The sequence below is a fragment of the Clinocottus analis genome, unplaced genomic scaffold, assembly GCF_023055335.1.
Source record: "Clinocottus analis isolate CAN_PGR_092001 unplaced genomic scaffold, fCliAna1.0.p SCAF_3, whole genome shotgun sequence".
NCBI lineage: Eukaryota > Metazoa > Chordata > Actinopteri > Perciformes > Cottidae > Clinocottus > Clinocottus analis.
Window position 1 is genome coordinate 10,802,947 of NW_027176042.1, and position 22,569 is coordinate 10,825,515.

The 22,569-nt window shown below is 44.4% G+C and overlaps 1 protein-coding gene across 5 annotated transcripts in view; it reads left to right on the top strand.

The window, feature by feature from the left end:
* magi1b (membrane associated guanylate kinase, WW and PDZ domain containing 1b) overlaps nucleotides 1-9,393 on the top strand; it is a 117,491-nt gene extending 108,098 nt beyond the window's left edge. For 3 of the 5 annotated variants that reach the window (XM_068593377.1, XM_068593379.1, XM_068593378.1), the window contains exons 19-23: nucleotides 1,058-1,151; nucleotides 1,292-1,379; nucleotides 2,198-2,341; nucleotides 4,480-4,618; nucleotides 6,281-7,346. In XM_068593377.1, coding sequence (XP_068449478.1) covers nucleotides 1,058-1,151; nucleotides 1,292-1,379; nucleotides 2,198-2,341; nucleotides 4,480-4,618; nucleotides 6,281-6,633 — 818 coding nt within the window. In that variant the 3' untranslated portion in view covers nucleotides 6,634-7,346. Of the gene's footprint in view, nucleotides 1-1,057; nucleotides 1,152-1,291; nucleotides 1,380-2,197; nucleotides 2,342-4,479; nucleotides 4,619-6,280; nucleotides 7,347-7,436 lie in introns of those variants that run through there. The other 2 variants (XM_068593380.1, XM_068593381.1) reach the window with 2 other exon arrangements.
* Nucleotides 9,394-22,569: the final 13,176 nt, after the last annotated feature.

The following is a 22,569-nucleotide window of genomic DNA, read 5'->3' on the forward strand; positions in this document are numbered from 1 at the left end:
TGAATCCCCATAGACCGCCATGTTAAGCTTTACAGCAGAAATAAACATGTTTTCAGCCTGGTAGCAAAATAAATGGTTAATGTCTCTGCAGCTAATACCCCAGCTCATGACAATCGTACAGAGGTTTAAATTTCACCAGTTAAATTACATCAAGGCTTAAAGTTATGCATAATGAACTGCACATCCGCTTTAAGTGGCAGGTGGGTGTCGTAAAAGGTTGCTGCCAGCCCGCTACACTTCAGTTTTAAAGTTCTTCACCGCCAAGATAAGGACGTTTGGAGCCTCGCACTTTGAGAAATATTGGGTGACGTCACAGAGATTACACCTATTTGTATACAGTCTATGGTGCTCCTATCGAGACCCACCCATGCTGCAGCTTGACTGGTTGACTTTGAACTTTTTGGTCAACGAGCAATCGAACAGTTAAGCCAACAGGCTCTAAGGGGACTAGTGGAGGTGGAGAAAACAAATAGATAAAAGGGTAACTGGACCGTGAGAAGAATGACGATTAGGGGACTTGCAGGAGAGTGGAGAGCTGTAATCAAATGAAGGATTCTTGTAATTACCCAATAGATATACAGTTGATGGGGGAAGGTGATGTCATTACAGTGGGCTCTGGTCATTGGAGCTCAGCGTTGTTCAGTAATGATACAACATGTTTGAAGCAGGGAAAAAAGAGCTTTTATCTTCATCAAGGCTGCAAGTCTGCATGCTTCCTGTTACCACTTTTTGCAAAAAGAAATGCAGGTTTACAAGCACCAACACAAAGTGTAGCACAGATGTAAACCACTGTATAATTCTGGAGGAGGAAGCCTTGGAGTTGGTGGAGGTCCGCGGAGGTCGCAAATGTTTGGAGCTGACAACTGCTGAATGATTATTTTTATGTTGAAAATGATGATGTATTAAATTCGGTATGGGAAAAAGCAAAAGTCTGTCAAATGTCCTCAGTGTCACAGGAAGGTTTTGTGTATGTATGCATAGGGAAGGAAGGCTCTTGGACCGTGTGAAAAATGTCTAACATGAAAAGCAATAACTGGCCTTCTCTCGCCTTCCGCAGAGTCATCAAATGCGTCTTTGTTGACCAATGCGGAGAAGATCGCCACTATAACCACCACTCACACATCTCAGCAACAGGCTGCACCCGAGGCCAGGTAAGGGGCACGCTGGGTAATTCAGTGTTTTGAGCAAAAAAAGTAAAGGCAGTAAAAAGTGTAAAAAATATGCAGAGTTTGTCACTGCTGGAAAACTGATTGTTATTTTTGACACAGACTGCTTTATCTTTCTGCTTCAGGAACAACACCAAACCAAAACAGGAATCGTTTGAATTTAAAGCACCCCAGGGGCCTCCTCCTCAACCCCCAACACAAGTCTCAGCTCAGGTAAGGAAGGACACTCGAGTCATCCTTCATTCACACACCCGTCCATTTCATGTCTCCATCAAACACCCAGCAATCTGCGCCATCTCCATTCCAACAACTCCCTTCCCACACAGGCCTTTTCATCCATCCATCCATCCAGCTGGTGGAGCACCCGTTCCTTCACTGTGCCTTCATGCATCAACCAATATATTGTAGCCACCCCTCTTCCCAAGGACAAGCAAAGTGCATTGTTATTTATTTATTATTCTTTTTTCCTCTACCTGCCGCCGTTATCAGACTTTCCGCATTAAGGAAAGCCTGTTTGCTTTCAAAGTAACCCCTCAGCCCACTGTGTTCATTGCTGAATTAATCTGGCGGTGTGGAGATGGCTCGCTCAGATAGCATTGATCCCGCAGCAAAGGAGATTAGGAGAGCGTGAAGACGGGAGCTGCTGTGGCTGTCTGCCTGTCCTTGTGGTGCCCGGCCCCTCGCTCACTCGCTCCCTCCCTCTCTATCTGTGCCCTCTCTCTTTCGTCCACCAAGAGCCCAAAGCATCAATAATTCAGCATCCTTCCACCATCTGAGCATATGCATGTGCGCACACCCACACAGAGTCTGGCACACCTTTCAGATAGGTCTGACTTTCCTGAAGGTGGCATTTGTCCCATGCTCTAGAAATAGGACCCCCACATCAAAGGACGCACACAGACACGCGTCAAATCTGGAACACAAACCTTGATGCAAAATGTTTCTCCCTCCCTCCCTCTGTGTGTGTGTGTGTGTGTGTGTGTGTGTGTGTGTGTGTGTCTGTGTCTGTGTGCGTGGTCTTTTTACATCAGGATGCTGAGTTTTACTCGGTGGACCTGGACCGGGACAACAAAGGCTTTGGCTTCAGCCTGCGGGGAGGCAGAGAATACAACATGGACCTGTACGTGCTGAGGCAAGCTGAGGACGGAGCAGCCGTCCGCAACGGAAAGATGAGGGTACGGACGATGTGTACTAGCAGCATTCACGCGCCAGAACGTCATCTAGTGTTTCCAAAAATAAGGCCTTGTTTAGTCCCAGTAGATGCCACAGACTTTCAGTTTACTTGTCCGAGGAAGTAATACCCATACCCTGAAAACGGTTGCTTAAAGTCCTCTGTGCCTCTCGAGGAGGTTTCTAATATTATGACATAACCCAAACGATGTCATCAGGGTTATTTTCCAGGGCTGTGGCATTTTGAAAGTCTAATGAAAGAAGCTTGACTTGTGGGAGTTGTACAGGCAGCTCCTGCAGCCTTTTTCGGGCTTGACCCATACCAGACAGTAAAGGTCAGGGTATCTCAGTCTCCGGTGCATTGCATTTTCTTTCTGAATGTGTCTCTTGTACGTGCAATACAAATTGACTGCTAAAATATTGTATTGAATTCTAAAATATTCAAAATGTTTTTATTTCGTCTTGTGTTCCTTGAAAATGAGACTTTAGGCTCAATGGAACTCTCTTCAAATGAAGGATATATGCAACTATCAGTGGTCATACTTTAAGTGGGAAACAATAAATTACATTAGAGCAATATTAAGCTGCTTTCTTTGGTTCCACCTAAAAGATCCCTTGGGGCCCATTGTCCATTGGGAGGGTTTTGATTTATTATGGCACATAAATGGATTTGCAATAAGTCTGTAGAATACATGGAGAGACATTTGCTTGTCTCCGGAAACATTTTGCAACAGTGCACTTCAGATAATCCAGTGGGTTTTTAAAGGGTTTATTTAACTCAAGAAGTTGGAGAATTTTCTCTCCACATAAAGGAACACTTAATCCTTTGGTTTGTCAGAAAAAAAACACCAAAGCTGGAGATATGGGGTTCGGACAGTGCTGCACATTTTTAGACTTCTAGCACAACAACTTGTCTCCATAGGGATTAATGTACTGTACTGATTCTGGTTTGATAACTCCCTTCACTCAGGTGCCAGTTGACTGTGTTGATTAATAAAGGGGGGCTGATGATGCTGTCTCATAGACTTTACAGCCATCAGAATAATATTATCCATCAATACATTTGCTTGTGCATAATGTACCCCCCAATTACTGCAAGCTGTGCTTCGCTGAATACAAACAAGGCCGCCTCCAGGCTTCAGCACGCAAGAGGTTCATTGTGTGACTGCAATATCAAAACAAAAGGCAAACGTTGCAGAGTCATGGAGCATACCTGCGAACAGAATAAATACATTTTAATTGATTGTTTGTCTATTAGCTCGTTAAGTGGCATTCATACATGCTGCAGAAGCTGTCATGAAAATGCAACATTTAACCTTTACTTTGATGAACCGCTTGAAGTCAGCAGCCGTCTCCCTGGGCTGCTTGATTTACAATAGGCCATGAGAGCTAAAGTAATTAATTGATGTGTTTTGCATGTGATATATGACACGTGGAGAAAGCCTGTCGATAGATACTGTTTGCATGAGAGCTAGAAGTTACTTTTTGGTCTATGTTAATATGCTACACCGAGGAAGTGTGTGGGTGTGCATGTATTTGCACATAATATACATTTGTGCTTGTGCACCTTATTAGGAGAGATATTAATAGGAGCAGCTCTGTGATGGGATAGGGGTGTCAGAGAGAGATCCATATTCTGCCAGAGAGGAATTCCCTCGGCGCAGACAGACGCTGTCGGATAACTTGAGGCGTGGAGGCAAAGAACCGGGAAGCTTCTGGCTCCTGTTTCCCTCTCTCCCTCGTTTTCCTCTCTCAGCTTCACAGTTGCTGCTTTTTTTTTCGACGCAATTTGCCCTCTCTGGGAACTGTAGATTCAGAAAATGTTAATGCGATTTGTCTTTCAGAGGATTTGACATGTAACTTCTCCTCATTCTGTCCCCCCTTTCTTTCCCTTTTGCTGCCATCGTATCCCTTTGAACCTTCCTGCCTGTCATCTTCCCTCTTGTGTACTTTCTCCCCCACTGTCACTTGTTTTCTGCACTCTGCCTCGCTGTGTTGTCTCCTCTCCTTCCTCTGGTTTTGGCTGTCTCTCCTTCACCCCTCTGGTTTATTTCCTCTTCACCTGTCACTTTGTCACGACTCTCTGCCTCCCACCTTTTGCTTCCTCCCTCTTCCCCTCCCCGGTTTTCTTCCTTCTCCGTAGGTCGGCGACGAAATCCTGGAGATCAACGGCGAGAGCACCAAGGGCATGAAGCATGCGCGCGCCATCGAGCTCATCAAGAGTGGAGGCCGGCGTGTCCATCTGGTGCTCAAGAGGGGTGATGGCTCTGTGCCTGAATATGGTGGGTCAATCTACGAAAACATTCCCTTCTCCCCCATCTTCACGCCCTGAGCCAGGGGACACCCAGTGGACGGTGGTGGGTCGAAGGGTAAAGAACTATATTACCATCCCAGGACCCTTCACCCATCCCTGGGACAAACCCACAAGGCAGAGGGAAGGGGTTGGTTGGTCTTGAGTCTCTTTCTGGTGGCGGTCACTACTGGGCTTTGGGATTTTTTTTTTGGGAGGGGGTAGCAGGGGTGGAGCTCGCTCCTCCGGATGCTGTCGCCCCCTCCTGCTGTCACCTGCTCTCAGTTTCCATGTCATCCCGCTGTCACTTTTAACCTTCTGGCCGCTGAGCAAGAGCACTCTGCTGGGACTTTACAGAAAGGTGGTGGGTCTGATTTCAGCGCTTCATGAAAGCAGAAACTGTTTACAAGGTTTGAACGCCCAGAGTAGTGAGACATCAGTGTTTCTTGTGAGTATGAGGGCTCCACATTCTCATTAAACATGTATTTGGCGTTGGGAGGAAAAGAAAAACTTGATTCTTAGCATCCCATGATAAAATGGGACATCTCGCAGCTTTGGTTAGGACGTGACACAAACCTATTTATGATATTTATTGAAGGTGAATGTAAGCTACTGAACTCTTAAGGGTTGTAAGTGAGAACTGTATTGAAAAGAAAAGGCAATCTGATGCTTTTTTGTGCTATTTGAAAGAGGAAAATCTCACAATACTGTGCTTGACATTACTCACTAATCCATGGATTTTTTTTGCACCCACACTGTTAATGTCATTGAAAAGCTGTGATGATAGGAACGCCACCCATCCCCATTCAGAACCGGAAAGAATTGCTCCAATTATAGAGACGTTTTGTACAGTGATGAAAAGTATAGAGGCATTTTTACAAGTATTTTTGTTCCGTGTACAGAGTCATGATCAAAGCCACATATTAATGGATAAAAGTCTATTGCTGCATGAACTTGTCAAAAGTGTAAATTGGATTTTTTTCTTTTCTATTGTCTATTTTCCATAATATTTATGGAACCTTTTCTTTTTTTAATCGTACTGACCAGTTTTGATTGATATTCACGAGTCATCTTAATTGTGTTTCTTTTTTTGTTACTTTTGCTTTTTCAGTGGAGTCTTGAAAAGTTTGTCAATGTAATTTTTTTTGCGCTAAGAATGTGTCGTCTCAACCTGCACCAATATGACATCACGTGAACTTGTATATTGTTGGATCATTGTTTGTACTTTTTAGTTGGCACAACCTTTGACAGTCTTTGCTAGTATTTCTTTTGATTTCTGTCAGCAATGTGAAACTGCTTCATACGCTGTTGTTGTGGGTGTGAGTCTCACTGTCTTTATTGTTTTTGGTTCTGAGTTTCTGCTGCTTCTATGTCCACATGTTTAGGTGTGTGTGGGTTACTGTGTCAGAGTGTGTGCGCGCTTGGTTCTAGGACTTTTCTCTGTAACTGAGGGGTTCACTAAAGGGTTTGGGCAATTTCCTGGACTGTCTCTTTATTCTGAATGACTCAATGATCAAATAAACACTTTTTTTTCATTGAAAAATCAACACAATAATTCTCCTTTTCTTCCTTCAAGTTGGTTGCGAGCGACCTAAACACTGTGCTCTTCTCTTTTTCTCCTCCTGTATTGCACTGGGCTCTTGTCTTCCTTCAGGGATGGTCGTTCCCCATCTCACTGCATGTATGAGAAATGACAAGATGGGGGAGGCCTCTGTCCTCCAAAATCAGACCACGGTTTGTAACTGTCCTCCCATGTCGTCTGGCTCTCAATCCTCCCTTTCTTTCTCTCCGTCTCGCTTTTTCGCCATCCTGATCTGTGTGGTGTGGCCTCAGCTCACATGTGCCCATGCTCTACTCCATACAAACAAATCCATTCACCCAAAATCCATTGACAGTGCCGTTGCTGCCGTAGCCGCTGTTATGAATATTTTTTATGCAAATGTCAGCACCGGTTGCATTCAACCTCTGGGCGACATATTCAAGGGTGAAATGCTGCACGTTAATTAGTTCTTGCTATTTACCCTGCTTTAGGCCGTCAAAAAGCATCCTCTTTGTTATTGCTAGTATCAGTTGTATTCCGGCAGTTAAATGTAGAACTGAAGACATATTTACAAGAAGAAATGGGTCGGATAACTCTAAAGTTTAACCATAAGAATCTGATAAACGAAGCGTAGTGGCGGCTGCGTGTGTAGATAATTTAGTGAGACTAACGGTGCAGTTCCTGGAGGTAAAAATGTTGCAGAACTTTAAAATTGTTCTTGGTTTAGTAAAATGCCACCTTAAGTGCACACGTCGTTACTGCAGCACAGCAATCATTTTTGGATTTCATCTTTGAGCATTTTAAGTTGCTTTAAACATTTACAGAGTGTCTCAGGTATCAGGGCAGCGCATGAAAGCATGGCTAACCAGTACAATCAGCAGCATCAGCGTCATGCAGCACAGTGACTGTGACCGGCCTCCGTTCCAGCCGCCCGGCCAGTCGAGTCCTGTTTCAGAGAGGTGACCCCGGTTAAACCTGGGAACAGGTTTGTTGTGGGCTACAAGTACTGGCTGCCTTTCTGTCACCGCCTTTTATTCTCATGTGTAAAGCACACTGATGTTTGTTTTTTTTTTACCATCGGCTGTTGCTGTGCCATCCTAACAAGCCATCTTTGCTGGCATTAACATCAGAATGGCTTCCATCGGAAATGTTCTCGGCTTCGTGTCTGGATGATTGGGCATGGTGGATGTGAAAGCAGATGGGTTTCTTTTCGAGTCTCGATGCATGTTTGATCCCCGTGCCCTCGTCTGTATGTCACACTTTGTTACAGACGGCAGCCCCAACGACGGCAGCGCAGCAGACACAGCCTCAGGGTTACAAAACGCTGCGGAAGTGAGCGCCCTGCCCTCAACTAACGCGCCATCGGAGTCAAGCTACCCACCAGAACCCCAACAATCATCCCGGAGCAAGAAGGAGCCGACCGGCACCGGCAAGCACCACCATTCCAAACACCGCTCCCCCAACAAGAAAACCAGCAAGGGAAAACACAAGGGGAGGAAGTCCACGGATAAGATCTTGAACAAGCTGTCAAAGAAGAAGGATGACAAGGGCGGTGAAGGCCACCGCCAACATTCCAGCGGGCAGCACCGTAGCCGCCACCGCTCACCTGACAAGGTGCAAGGCCGGTCGCGCAGCGCAGAAAACACCCTGGATAGCCGCAAAGGCAGACACCGATACGGCCGCTCCCCCGACAAATACCGCGGTCAGCGGTCCCCCGACAAATACCGCGGTCAGCGCTCCTCTCCTCAACGCCAACGCTCTCCCTACCGCTCGCCTCGCCGCTCGCCCCGCCGCCACAGGTCCCCCCACCGCTCTCGGCACCACTCCCCAACCAGACGCCACGCCCGTTCCTCGGATCCCTACCGCCGCTTCGCCTCCCCAGAGAGACAAGGCCGCAGCAACGAGAAGCCCAACGGGGACAAGGCCGTGTCGAGGGAGCCCCCCAGGACTCCTGAGCTCGGCTTCACTCTTGATGACAGCGTCCTCCGTGAACCCCCGGCCCTGGACCGCCTGAACAAGGAGGCCACTCTTCCGCCGCTACGCAGGGATGAGCGCCCGTACGGAGAGGACAGTCTGCTGATGAGGGCCTCCTCCATGGAGAGAGCCTCCAAGGGGGACAGCCTGCTGAGGGACGTGGCAGCCCGCGGCCAGAGAAACGCATTCAAAGATGCTACCTTGCCCAGAGTGCGCACCCCCGACTCTGATTCAGCCTTCAAGAAGTACAGCTCGCTGCTGAGGGGGCGCTCGCCTGAGAGGACGGAGAGGGACGGGCGCTACGCCAGCCGAGAGAATTCTCCCGCGCCGCAGTACCGAGCCCGCAGCCTGGGACGAGACATCTCCCCGATCAGGAGGGACGACTCGGAGGACGAAGAGGACGATGACAATTTTGTATCGGCCAAGGTGAGGGAGTACTACAGCACGCTGCAGACCGAAAGCAGTCGTTCATCCACCCTGCCGGAGCCCAAGAAGACCTACAAGGATAACCCTAAAGACCTGAGCATCTGAATGGACGGCTGTCGGCCAATCAAAACCACCCTCCACAAACACCTCAAGTACTCATTCACATCAGCACTTGGTTCTACAGAAATACATCCAGTTATGAACACACACACATTGATATACACACACCAGACAACACCCATACACCAACACACACACACTTTATGTAACAATGTTGAGTTACTAACAAGTGATTCCAAAATGACTTTTGAAAACTTTTTCTTTTTTTCCTTTTCTTCTTGTTTTTGGTTAAGCATTCAACATTTACAGTAACTCAGACTTTTGCAGAAAATGTAAAACCATAAAAAACAATGATGTGCCTAACAGTTCCATTAACGAGCAACATTTTGTTTTTGATTTGATAAGTGTCGGGCGTTTTGTGCCGCACTGTCAGATGATAAAATGTACATGTACTTTTCCACGAGGATCCCATGGAAGTACCACGCACCTGATCATGTAACTGGTGCTCACAATGATGCTGTGCATGTCTTTACCGTTTTCAATGTCTCTCTCTCTTTCTCTCTCTATCACTCTCTCTATCGCTCTCTCTTCCCCTCCCCCTCTCCCAGTGCCACTGTTTTTTAGACATTTGACCAGACTATAGCACAAGCCTGCATTTGTTTGTATATTTTTGACAGTTTGCAGTATGTGTACATTCAGAGGTGATCATTTTAAATGAAGGGAAAATTAAACTATGATGATGATGATGATGTTAAAATAAAATAATATATTCAACGAATGAACAAGTTTGTACTTATTTTGTCTCTCTTCTTCTGGAACCAGTTAGATTTGAGTCATCGTGGTTCCAAACAGGGAAACAATAGACATGGGAGTATGAATCTTATAACAAGACAGATATTGGGTGGTAGTCTGTAGAGTACTGAGCTCTCATCATTTGGGCAAACAAAGGAGGCTGACATTGTTATCCCAGGCCTCCAAAAAGTGTGTGTGTGTGTGTGTGTGTGGGAATAAAGTCTTTGAAGAAAAGTAAAGCACAGAGCGCCCATCCTTTCACAACATCAAAGCCTGGATAGACCCGTCTTGAAAAATGTTCCTCCTCTCACTGCTTACTTTGATTTGTGCCTTTTCTCTGCCCTATTTCTCCTGTTGTCCTCAACACTTCCTCCTCTTCCTGTAGCCGCTCTCTTTGCTGAACGATTTTCCATTTCATAGAGAACAGACAGCCGGAGAAGCTGCATCCCTATTTCAGGACGGCTACAGTGGTATGTGGGTGCCGATGGGGAGGGCTGTGCGTGTCTCTGGGGGAGATGAGAGAAAAACAGCAGAGAACCGAGTGGTCACTCCTGGTGACCTGTGAACGCCGGCAGGGATTTACTGCTGCAAAGAAATGACACGTGTTGTCTGGCCGTTGCTTGATGCTGAGACGCAGGGACAGAGGAGGCACAGCGTGCGTTTGCAACTGCTGCTTTCAATCTAAGATAGGTTCAGTTTTTTGAGATGCCGCCATTGAAATGTACAAGATGGCACGCATGACTGTTGAGGTCATCTTAACCTTCCTCACTCCCTCAATGCATGCCCATAAGTCTACTTTAACATGCAGAGAACTCTGAAACATTTTCTGCGCTTTCATCGTTGGAAGTTTCTTCCGGTTGCATGCCAAGGTATTTAAGACCGTATCTTCAGAAGTATGCATTCAAGATTACCCCGTGGACACAATCCGTGCAGCTCATAGGACGAAATGGGAGTCAGAGATGAAGCATCACGATCAAACGGTAACACAGCAGAGCTTTTATTTTGGCCCAGTTTCTCTACGATTCAGCAGGGCCTCCATGCATTTCACTCCTTTTTGATGCAACGATCTGAAAGTGTTTTTACACGACTGCATTTATGGATCTGGCTTCCTGCATTCCAGCAGGACATGTGCATCGCCGCTCGTTTTGATAATTGATCATAATATGCAAAGTGCAGAAGGGATCTTCTTTTAAATACATGCCTTTTAATTATGCAACTTTGCTACAATTATGTAAATTATTTACTCATGTAAGAATGAGGTCCTATTCAGGACGCGCCGCCATCCACAAAGAGACACTACGCAGATGTTTGTACCCTGCAAACACTTCTCTCTCCTCTCACACAGTGAAGGGGACGCAGCTCTTAAATAATGGATGTAATCCACTTTCAGGCAGTGAAACTCTCTCCTCCCCTCCCTTTAAAATCTCTACCTCCATCTTTATCAGGACATACTCCTCTCGTTCTCATCATCAAATGCAGGGACGGAGCTCCTTGTTTTATTGCTTGTGTGACCCCAAGAAATGATTAACAGCAGACGTCTGGTGGCGATTCATCATGTCAGTGGCAGGCAGGAAGGAGGAGGAGGAGACGGTTAATGAAAGGTCCAACGGCAACATGCCTGCAGCCCAGAGCGTTGTCGAGCCTCCATTTCCCCATCAGCTCGGCTCTAGGTGCTCTCGCTCCGACCTTGGGGACCCTCTGCTCCCCAGTTGCCATGGAAACACAGATGCGCCGGGGCTCTCTCCTCCAGCTGACTGGAGCAGACAAGGGTTGTAGATGCGTAAACAAGGCGGAGGGAGAATAGTAAATGAAAAGAAAACAGGGTTATTTTCGTCTGTGTGCTCTGGATTTTAAGATGCTTTCACTCAAGAGGCAGAAAGTTTCTATAATAGTTACTTCCCTCACATGAAGCTCAGCATCCTGTTTAACGAGCCGGATGAGGTTCCCACTGCCGTGGCGTTGTGGACATAACCGCCGCTGCGATGGAGTAGACGTCATAAATCTGCAGCATCTACTCGGCCTTCTCAGGGAGAGAGATGTTCTGGTGTCCTCTTATCATGGTGAGAGCTATTGCACACGATAGGATATGGAGCGTGTGCATGTGGCGCTTAAAGGCTGCCACGGTGGATGGTTTTATTAAGTAGACAAATGGCTGCAGCCGCTTGAAGTTGTCACACTCATCAATCAGCAGATAGTGTCCACAGACACAGTGACTCATAATAGTCGGACCGTTTTTAAAAATCAAATTGTGCCTTTACGTCAAGTCATCCAGGTTTTTTATTTTATCCCAGTACTAACTTGAGCGACGTCTTCGGCAAACCAAGAATCCCCAAAAAATGTTTTACCAGCTGGCAGCTTTGGCGTTGACTCAAATTTCCTCAAATTAACAAATGAAAGAAATACCTTCAATATGCTCTATAGCGTTCATTTGTTTATATTTGTATTTACACATCATACAAGAGGATACATAATGAGAATTTCTTTAAAAAGCTGTACTATATAATTTGTTCAGTCATGCAGCGTGGCTCTTTTGGAGCAGTCTGGATGAGCGACGCTCCACCACCTTTGTTTAGGCTGAAATATCTCAATATTTCAACTATGGGTTGCTATGAGACATTCAGGCTTCTGACCGCCATAAGGTTGTCATTTTTGGTTTTGGATTGCTGTAAAATGATGTGTAAATCCCTCAACTTCCCTTTGGGGATCAATAAAGTAATTATCTATCTAAATCTAAATATTTCCGGATGTAGAAGATACATTTTAATTACTTTATGAACCTCTTGACCTTTCTTTGACTTTGCCGACATCTATAGTTCTTCTTTGATGAGAACGGTGACCAGAAACACACTGATATGCTCATTTTGCGCTTTGCCAAATATCAGTGATGAGTCGTGACCTTTTCACGGTGCACATTTTGACTAGTCACAGTCGAGTTGTTACCACTGTCATTACATTAGCGGCTCAATTGATTATACTTGGTGAGCCAGCCATGTCCAAGAGAAGTGCTTTAGGGGCAGCTCGGGCACAAAAAGGTGACTTTTGACTTAATTGACAAGTTCCTGAGGTGGCTCCTTAAATCGAGCGTCTATGCACTCACCATGACCTCTGCAGCCACTCCTTTAGAGATATCTAGACACTGAACTTTTGCCTGCCCCAGATGTGTCCCTCCTGGCTTCCCTCCTCTGTTGAGTTGTGAGTGTGCACGCGTGCCGACCGAGTAGAGAAGCAAATCCCCACCTGATGAGAAGACTCAAGTGTTTTTCTTCTCATCCAGTCTCGCGACTCAATCCCTCGTCCCGTTTCATGCACGCGGTGCTCCTGATCAAAGGCAAATTGCGGCACACCTCATATTGAGACTAATTATGTGTTTTGTGACTCATCCGCTCTTAAAAAAAGAAGTGGCGCTCTCAACGCCGCCTTAGACTGAACCAATAAAATAGTTATACTGTCATAAGAAATGCATGCCTAAAAGTTGGCTTTCCCTGTTGCACTGTTGAATGATTAATTTCAAACTTTGTGTGAGGCCGTGGGTCCTGCTTATTCAAAGAGGAAAATAGCTTCTAATCTGTGTTGTTATTCATGCCTCTTTCAAACAAAATGAATACCCTTCAGTTTTTCAATAATGGTGAGACAATTTGTTCAGTCTGTAAATGAACTTTTAGTCGCTCTTGAAGAGCGAGTGGAGAGTGAAGCTTTTATGAGCAGGTGCTTTGAGTCTGTTTGATGAAGGGGACAGAAAAAAAGGAAGATATAGAAGAAATAGTCACTTATGTCAAGTAGCTCAGCTGCTGCGCGCTCAGGCCACTGCCACGTCCCATTAGGCCTGAGATCAAGAGGATCGTAACACAATGTGTGCGTTCTGACTGTGTGTCTGTGTTGTCTTCAAACCCACAGAGGAAATCAGTCATGTGTTCAGCGCGGGTCGACAGCCAAACATGCTTCAATGATCTGCGTTGCTTTCAGCATCATTTCTTTTTTTAGATTTTGACAATGTCAGGTTAAATATTGATGCTCTGAGGTTGCTTCAAAGGAGTCGTGGAGGGAGGGAAAAGTTGGCAACAGACAAAAGTGGGTGAGGAATTTGCAAAAGACAAAAAGGGTCCTAATCTATTATTGCTTTGCTTCAACAGTTACTATAGTTTTATGATTATATATGTCCAAATATATATATAATACCTCCAAATATGCATTTCTGAATGCACAACCTGCGTCTTGAATATATATATATATATATATATATATATATATATATATATATATATATATATATAGGACAAAGGCAATGCAATTGACATCCACAATTGTAATGTTTCAACCATAAAATGAACCGTGAAACGTAACCATGTTGAGCCTCTCCCTACACATTTGATATATGTGCATTATGATATTATGCGGGAGTAGTAGATTGCTGTGATGAATAAGTAATATAGTATACTAGTAATGTAATATATGTATAGGAAGATTTTCTCTGTTGATCTGCGAGGGAGGAATGGAGTCTTTAAATCAAAATGGTCTTTCGTCTGCAAGAAAGAAAAGTATGCAACAGACACTCAGAGCAGTCTGTGACACAAGAGTCAATGAAACAACAGTCACAGCCCTACTTTATACATGATGAGGGTCACACCTCCAAGCCAAACAAAGAAAACACTGAGTCATGGCCTGTGTTTGACCTTTTGTCTCTTGACCCTTGAGATCAAAGAAGTTCACAAACTCACCTCATATACATACATTAGGAAAACAAAACTTTGATCTCCTTTCCCCCTTACACCATATGCTTCAAGCATCTCAGAGAAAAATCTAAATGAGTTTATCTTCACATAACATTTAAATACTATATGTTATCATTACAAGTATGAGTAAGAAGTCAGTTGTGTGTAGGTAATCATGAAGTGGTTATTTTCACCCTTGTCGCCCATTCAGCAGATTGCTGCTTGCAGCATTCTTGAGGGACTGCGATCTAAACAACTTCTCCCTCAACGCCGCACTTTCTTCTGTCCTGAGCGATACAGCTGCCGAATGTGAAGTTGATCAGATCAACGGTCAGACGGAGACTCCCTTCATCTTAGTTAAATACCCACGTAGATCCACCACCGTTGGCTGGCTGGTTAAACTGTGGCAGGAGCAATGTCTTTGGCTCAAAGGTCTTTGGGAAATAATTGGTGGATGTAAACAATGAGTTAGCGCTGCCGCAGACAGCTGCTGCCGCAGGCTGCAACAAAGATGCAACAAAACATGTGGTCCAGTGGTTCTTATAGATCTGGATTGTGGCAACTGGTTGGCCACTGAGTGTGATGGTGTTTTAAAGAAGCCATCTTCTTGATTTACATACCTTTAAGAGTTCTTCTTCTGAGAGGGCCGGTGTTTCTGTAATTGGTCTCCTTGACTGAAAGAGCAACTCTGATTGGCCACAGAAGTAAAGAGAGGAAAAGCTCTTTGATTTGACCTGGCTGGTGCTCGGGACTCAGGTCTGAAGAGGGGCCCTCATCGCCAACCTGAGTGGATGAGTGCTGCTTCTCTTTTTCAGTGATGAGAAGTGAGAGGAGAAGTTTGATCAGTTCACACTGCAAACGCACAGTGGACACAATTTGTCCACTGTGTGTCTACAGTGTGAGTTGAAAAAGAAAACTTTACAGTACGCTTTAAGCTTAGTGGCAACGTGTTGACGGAGAACATGGTAGCAAGCTTGATTAAGTTTGAAATATCATATAAACAAATGAGGTCTCTTCTGGATTACTGTGTTCCAAATATGCATGCATGACCCTTCCCTAAGCCACTTTGTTTCTGTTGATAGGCCACAAAATGTCATGTTAGCAGATTACTGTAATAATAGTTCTTGATCTTTAGAGAGAAGTAGACAGAAAGGGCCACAATATGCATTTGAGAGCTACGATAGCAATGTAATTTGTCAGCAGTCCCAATGTAACAGAAGGACTTCTGACTTATGTGACGACTGGACAGTGTTGCATCTCGTCTCAATCTGTATCTCAAGGATTTTGTCTGCTGAATTTGTGTTCTGTTCTTCTTTCTTTCTTGGTATTCATTCAGGTTTCGTGGTGCCAGCTTGTCCCCGTGCGTTCACTCTCCCTTTGTGTCATGTCTGGTTTTGCTTCCTTGCCTGTGTGTGTTTAAACACCATTATTGATTGCATGCCAGGCCCTGATTAGTTTCACCTGTCCCTCGTCAGCACCGCGGTCACCAGACCACCTGCTCACCTGTTCCCACTTCCACATTAATCAGAGACTACACATGCCAGCCCAGTTCCTCTGCTCCCTCTTGGCTTGTCTTCATTTGTTTGGAGTTTCGAGCCAGCTTGCCGACATCCTCGCCTGCTGTGTTGTCGGGCTCGTGCCTTTAAGCTATTTCTGTTGATTCATGGCATAGTTTCTGCTTTTAAGTCCATGCACTGCTTTCCAATCGTGATACCCAGTGCAAGCCTCAGACTAAAGTCTGGACAACTCACGTGAAGGACAAATGGGAAAACAATGTTCCTGCAGCGCAATAAATGCATTTGTATTTATTTTTTTAAAGCTAAATTAGCTAAGCTGAAATTGCTGTGTATTAAACTAAATAATTAGCTTAAAGCTGTATTGCAGCAAATACGACATTTCCTCTCCACTTTATGGATAATTGTTGTCGGTCGGGGCTTTTAGGGGTCAATTAATAAAAAGAAAGAAGCTGTGTTATGAAGAAATGTTTTCATTCCTGTTGCTGAGTAGAATGTTGTAACATTGGAGAGGTACACCTCGAGGGCATGTGTATCTATTGAAGCGTATCATCTGGTGTATCCCCAGACGTTTGAGCCACTAGAGGGGGTAAAGGGGACAGGACAGCATTGACATGCGACCAAATGAAGCGCACCTCTTCTTTGAATACATTTACAGATGTAAGTATACGACTAAATGAAATGTGTCGGATAAATCTAGTCGTTTTAAGACATTTTAAAGCATCAATACTGCATACTATACCTTGAACCTAATTTAATGTATTTAAGACACTAAATCAAATTAGTCTGATACTAAAATAACGTAAAATCAGAGCTTGATAATTACAGTAAACGCACACGGATCAAATGAATGTATTTAAAAGGAATGGCGCTGAAGTGCATGTTTGGTTAAAAATTAAACGTGCTTTAGTGAGTAATGTATTTTTGAAGAGGAGTCATTATTAGGTTTATTCTGGCAATCAGAACTCGACTGATTCGCCGAATATATTACCCAGTTTGAAATATTAGTCCTTTTCATCAGTCGCTGTACTGTAATGACTTGGCGTTCGTGAGTAATATGTTTTTGTCCTAACGTTAACATTTTGTGTCGCCTTCATGAACGCCCCATGGCCAGAGAAATGTTGCCATGGTAGCCATTATATTATGGGCGCTTTATGAAAAACAAATATCCTTAACACGTCTTAAATATTTCCACTCAGTCATCTGTGAGTTTTGTTGCATAATTTAAGGGGCTGAAATAACTACAGTGTGGACAAATTAATTGTATGTGACACACACATGAAATAGGGCAGTGTGTATACACTATCTTCTTAAAGGTAGAGTATCTCCTCCTTCACCTGTGATCATGTCTTCTGTGTGTGCTGCATCCATATGTGCATATGTTTGTGTCCCACACTGCCACCTGGTGGCCATTTTATGACCTCTCGCTCTCCCACCCCAGCACCATATGACGATCTTGTGAAGCTTTGAGGACAGTTTTCAGAGTTAACAGAACACTTCCTGTGGCAGAACATATCGTCACCTCCCGAGCTACAACTCACGGCATCAAGTGTGACCGACGCTCTGAAATGAGAGCCATCTTTCGTTTTCCGGCGCCATTCTCCATCATAACGCAGTGACTCTCCTGCCAGGGTGTCACGCATTCAGCATCTGAGGCCAAGGACTCTGTCGGATGGAGACGGATCAATATGTCACCATCTGAATTTGTGTGTGTGTGTTTGTAAGTGTTTGTCATCGTCAGGGTCAGGAGGAGATGATGGTCTGAAGCTTCTTTGTTGGCGGTATTGATTGAGTTGAACAGAGAGAGAGCTCATGTCACGCAGCTCAAGGTCGGTAAAGGGCTGCCTTCAGGCCGACTGTTAATAACACGACGGGGTTAATAACTCCACAAGGTTGAATTCAAGCTGCTTAAAAAAAAATTATATATATAATAAAATAGTTTAATCTTTTTTAGGGCGCAATCAAATGTGAGAAATGCTTCTTACAACATTTCAGATGAGTTTTTATCCCTGTATTTTAAAGAATATGCAGCACCTTGACATTGAATAAGCTCTAAACCTTCAAGTGATTTATCTCATGGCACTGGAGTTGGGCATACTAAGTTTCCTTTATTCTTTATTCTGTGCACTTTCAACACACACATTTCCTACTACCAAAGGTTCTGTAAGGCCTGTGCGAGTGACGGCTGATTTAGTGAGTGATATAAAAAGTCTTCCAACAAGGACACAGAAAAGATGGGATGCCCTGCGTGGGCCGAGTCGGTGTTTACTACATGACTCACACGCCTCCCTTCAAACCGCGAGCCGGTCCCACATACACGCTCACACACGAATGCGTGTCTCGCTTTCAAGTTGAGTTACTGCCTGACCGGCACATGATGTGTTTTGCATAGCCCTTTATGCATTACTACATCAAGCACCAGGTCAGCTACGTATCATGATGGCGTTAAAGACAGGCTGCAGGGGCTGGACATGGAGTCATCAGCAAAAACTAGCGCAGAAATATTCTGGTCAAACACACACTTTTTGATGCAGCTTTTCTGTAATACTTGTACAGTAAGAACAGCGTGAAGTTGACAACAAAGAGTTGTGTTGAACCACAGCTTCTATTAGAGAGCACTTTACAACACAATGACTTCACACACACACACACACACACACACACACACACACACACACACACACACACACACACACACACACACACACACACAGCCAACAAGGCCATTGTTGAAATTAATCAGTCAAGTGTGTGGCTTTGGGGTATTTAATTGAGCCGCGACATTATCTTATTTACGCTAACTGAATTGCTTTCGCAAGTAGCAAGGCAGGACACACACACACACACACACACACACACACACACACACACACACACACACACACACACACACAGACATACAGACAGACAGTCAGTCAGTCAGTCAGTCAGTCTCCTCCGAGGAGCTCCACTCGGGTGACCATATCCTTAACACCAAAGAGGACATTGTGCGGTATTTTGTGAATAATCGCATAGAACGTTTTTAACCAATGATATAGGGTTGTGGGGGTGTCTATTTATATATTTATATCGACACATACTGTACTTCGCAAACAAACATTGTCGCAAACAATTCGGTCAAAAGTAAAAAGACACTGTAGTTCAAAATAAAATAATAATCTTAAGTTACGAATCTTAACCTTTACCTCAGTCAAACTAATGTCACGTTAATGTGAATAAATAAGATTGCTCGTTAAATCCTCAAACCCAAAGAAATATAGAACAAAATAGAACAGAAAAAAGTTGTATTAATCTTGTTTTGACCTAGGTTATTGATATAGAATATGGTTAATGATTAAAGGTCAATGCTGTTTATTTTTGCTCATGATACTGGAGTATAGCAGCACCAAACCGTTTTGAGACTCCCTCCTTGCTCTCTGTTGTCGGCTTCTTCTTTGTTGGAGTAGAACAAAGGCTGTTTGGCTTCTAGAACAAAGACAGGCCTGCTTTGGGTTGACTGCGGTGACTGTAAACTTCCTGCTGGTTGCAGTGAACTGGTGTGGAGCAGCTGACCAGAGGAAACTCTGGAGTATAGGCATGCAAAGGTGATGATAGAAATCCAGGCTCCCTCTGTAGTTTGACTGTTACAGCTGCAAAGGTGGCGTGACGCTGATGTGATTTAGTTTTTTTTCAAAATAGAAGCTGTGGGCTGCAACTTGTAGGTCTTCCAAATCTGTTTTTGTGTTTTTCTTCTGTCTTCTTTTGACCAATGCAACAAGCTGTGAGCACAACACTGACATGTCATCATCTCACACAGCTGACATGGTGAGCTTGTAAGCAAACATCCAGCGAACTCGTAACAACATCGGGAGTCTTTTAGTCACACTGGGCAGGTAATCAATGTAAGTACAATATGCATTAGTTCTTTACCAATTTACGACTCATTGGCTGGTAAATGCTCCATTATGTTGACCAGTTAACTGCTAACTTTGTGTTTCTGCTGTTTGTTGCTGGGCAGGTTACAGGTAGAGTTGCATGCGTTGATCAACCACTCATTTAGCAGCTCAAGAGCTAATTTACATCTGTGAAGTGACTAGAAACACAACTCCAACATATGATGGTGTTGCTTTGTGTTTACTGGCCGAGTAAGTTAGTCAGGTGTGTGTGTGTGTGTGTGTGTGTGTGTGTGTGTGTGTGTGTGTGTGTGTGTGTGTGTGTGTCATTTAAATTGTTGTATTTTTCTGTCCCCTAGTGGTCCAAAATGATCAATGCAGCGTGAAATTAATTGGTGGTTGGCAATCAGTTGCATGTATTACCCTTAAAATCAATGCCGTTCATGTGATGTGTGTAATATTACACTCCCCGTTTTATAGATTGGACTAAAATGAATCACTTTAGTCTTATTTTCCACAAAATAATTTTAGGTTTGATTCCTCAAAGGGAAATGGTCCGAGAGGTTTGGCTACCTGCCATTGCTCATTAATCTTCCCTTCTTTCCCTGTCTCTCCAGCCACTGAGAAAATCCTCAATCACCGTGATTTGTGAGACCGACGTTGCAAACCAAACAATCCATGAGGTTGTTTCTTGATGACTAATGTCCTTGAATACAGGGTGTGTGGCATTTAATTCTGTTTGTTTGATAACTTAGAGCAGCAATTTAAAAAAGGAAGAAGAGGACAAAGACAACCAACAACCAGTTGACTTCTTAGTTTTTCTTATTTAATTTATTAGATGAAAGAAATGCGGAATTCTAATCAGCAATAAATAGACAGCCAGAGACTCACAGGTCCTGTAAAAAAAACTACTTGAGGCACCAGTCAGAGGACCACCGAGTACGTCCTCATTTACTGCTGTTTATCATTATTATGAGTCTGTTTTATCACTGGAGACTCCTGCAGAACAGTGTCTCTGGTCTACCTATTGCTAATCTTACTCAGGAAACCCTGAGGGTGTCGTTGTAGTGGCGCAGTAATAAAGCACACAGCAGGGAAACAGAGACCATGATGGGGGGGCTAACTTAATATTCAAGGCAAGGAGGTCATTGGTACAAAGTAAAGCACTTCTGTACTGAAGCCCTGGTCTATTTCTGACTAGTCTTAAATGACTGGATGATACCTGGAAAAGGAGGAGGCATAGTTATGACCATAAATCGTGAGTCTTTCATTTGGGAAATATTTCAAAAGACATATTGTCCAAAGACATTAAGAACAAATGGGTGTGTTTCCTGCTTCTGTTTACTAATGTGTATCTTGGGCCCAAACTATTTGAATGATAGGATATTTCTCCTGCGCAATAAAACGTAGTAAGGGATGACGTACACCTGCGCTGAGGCATACGCATCGGGTGTGACTGTGTTTCTGTCTGTTTGTGTGTGTGTGTGTGTACGTGTGTTCCTTCCACAAATTCATCGCTGCTCCGTGTTGCATCCTCTCAGATTAAGTGTGAGTCAGCACGCGTGTGTACAGGATCTGACGTCCTCCAGTGAAGGTATGAATAAAGATTGTGAAAGGGGGTGTGTGTCACTTCCCCCCACACCCCGACACCCCACCCTGTCCTGGACAATGCAGGGGGCGGTGGGCCGGTAATCGACGCAACAGCACAAGGGCTGTCTCATACCTCCAGCAGTCGAATGGGTTGTGAGAAACGCCTATGAGCTTGGATGTGGACTTCCTGGAAAGACCTTTGGAGCCACAAGACCGGAGTGGGAGGGGGCTAGTTGAAGTAGAAGGGGTAATTTATAAATCCTGGTTCCAAAAATAGAGAGCTGCAGAGTGTTCTGCCGTCTCTCTCTTTTTTAAATTATTATTTGGGATAATGGAGGCCATCTACGTCTTCATCTTGTTGTAATATAGCTGAGCTGGTTGAACACTGGGCTGAGCATGTGGGGCAGAGTAGACCAACCGCTTCCTTGGTAGCGTGACGCAGTATGTAGTAAGAGAAGGTCACACAGCAGGACCAAGGCTGTAAACCACACCAGTTCTGTGGGAAAGCAACACTGCGCATGCTCCGTGACCTCTGCTGACCAGCCTCTCCACAGTCTGGTGGGGATTTATCCTGTGACGTACCCCAGAGGACGGTCCGCTGCTTGGCCTGCTGTGCAGAAAAAGTAGATCTCAGTCTTTGTTTTGCTTTTTCTCACACAGCATTTCCATGTGAAAGATACAATCCTTCCTCTGAAATAGTTTGTCTAAGTCACAGATTAAACACAGATTTTGCACGTCTGAGAGCATGATGACGTCGGGGCTTATTTTCTGAATCATATTTTTTAACCACTTTGTGTCTCTTTGTGTAACCCTCCAGTGCACATAGAATAGTACAAACTGTTCTGTACCTAGAGGGCAATAAACCTTTAGGGTCGTGACACTTCCCAAATTCGGAGTGAATCCGCCGCTCTTCGATTAAGACTCTGCCTGAATGAGTCCCGGCCACACATCAGCCTGCTGACGTCGCTGACTTCGACTCTCGAGTACCGTGACGTCTGCTGAATTCGGGAATTTACAACTGTGCTCTGGTTGTTGGTTCGGCTCCAGAGTCTGACACAAGAACAGTGTCAGTGTGACGTGGCTGCAACTACGGTGGCTGGGCCGTGACATCAATCGAGGCTACTGTTTCACAAACAGGGGTTGTATCAGTTAGACTTCAATATGGGAAAATGCATATTGAATCATTTTGTATTGAAATTTAAGTACCTTGCTATTTTTTTTATTAATATAATTGTATGTAATAAAATATATCTGCTCTTAAGAAATACCAGTGAAGAAAGAAACATACATTTATGAAACCTCCCAACGCTAAAACATACACACACACACACACACACACACACACACACACACACACACACACACACACACACACAGATATTGATCTAGCCTTTGTATATTCTGTTAAGTTACCCCTGTGCCCCTCCCTAGCTGACCCTCAGACCTCTGTCTGGCAGTGATGATGT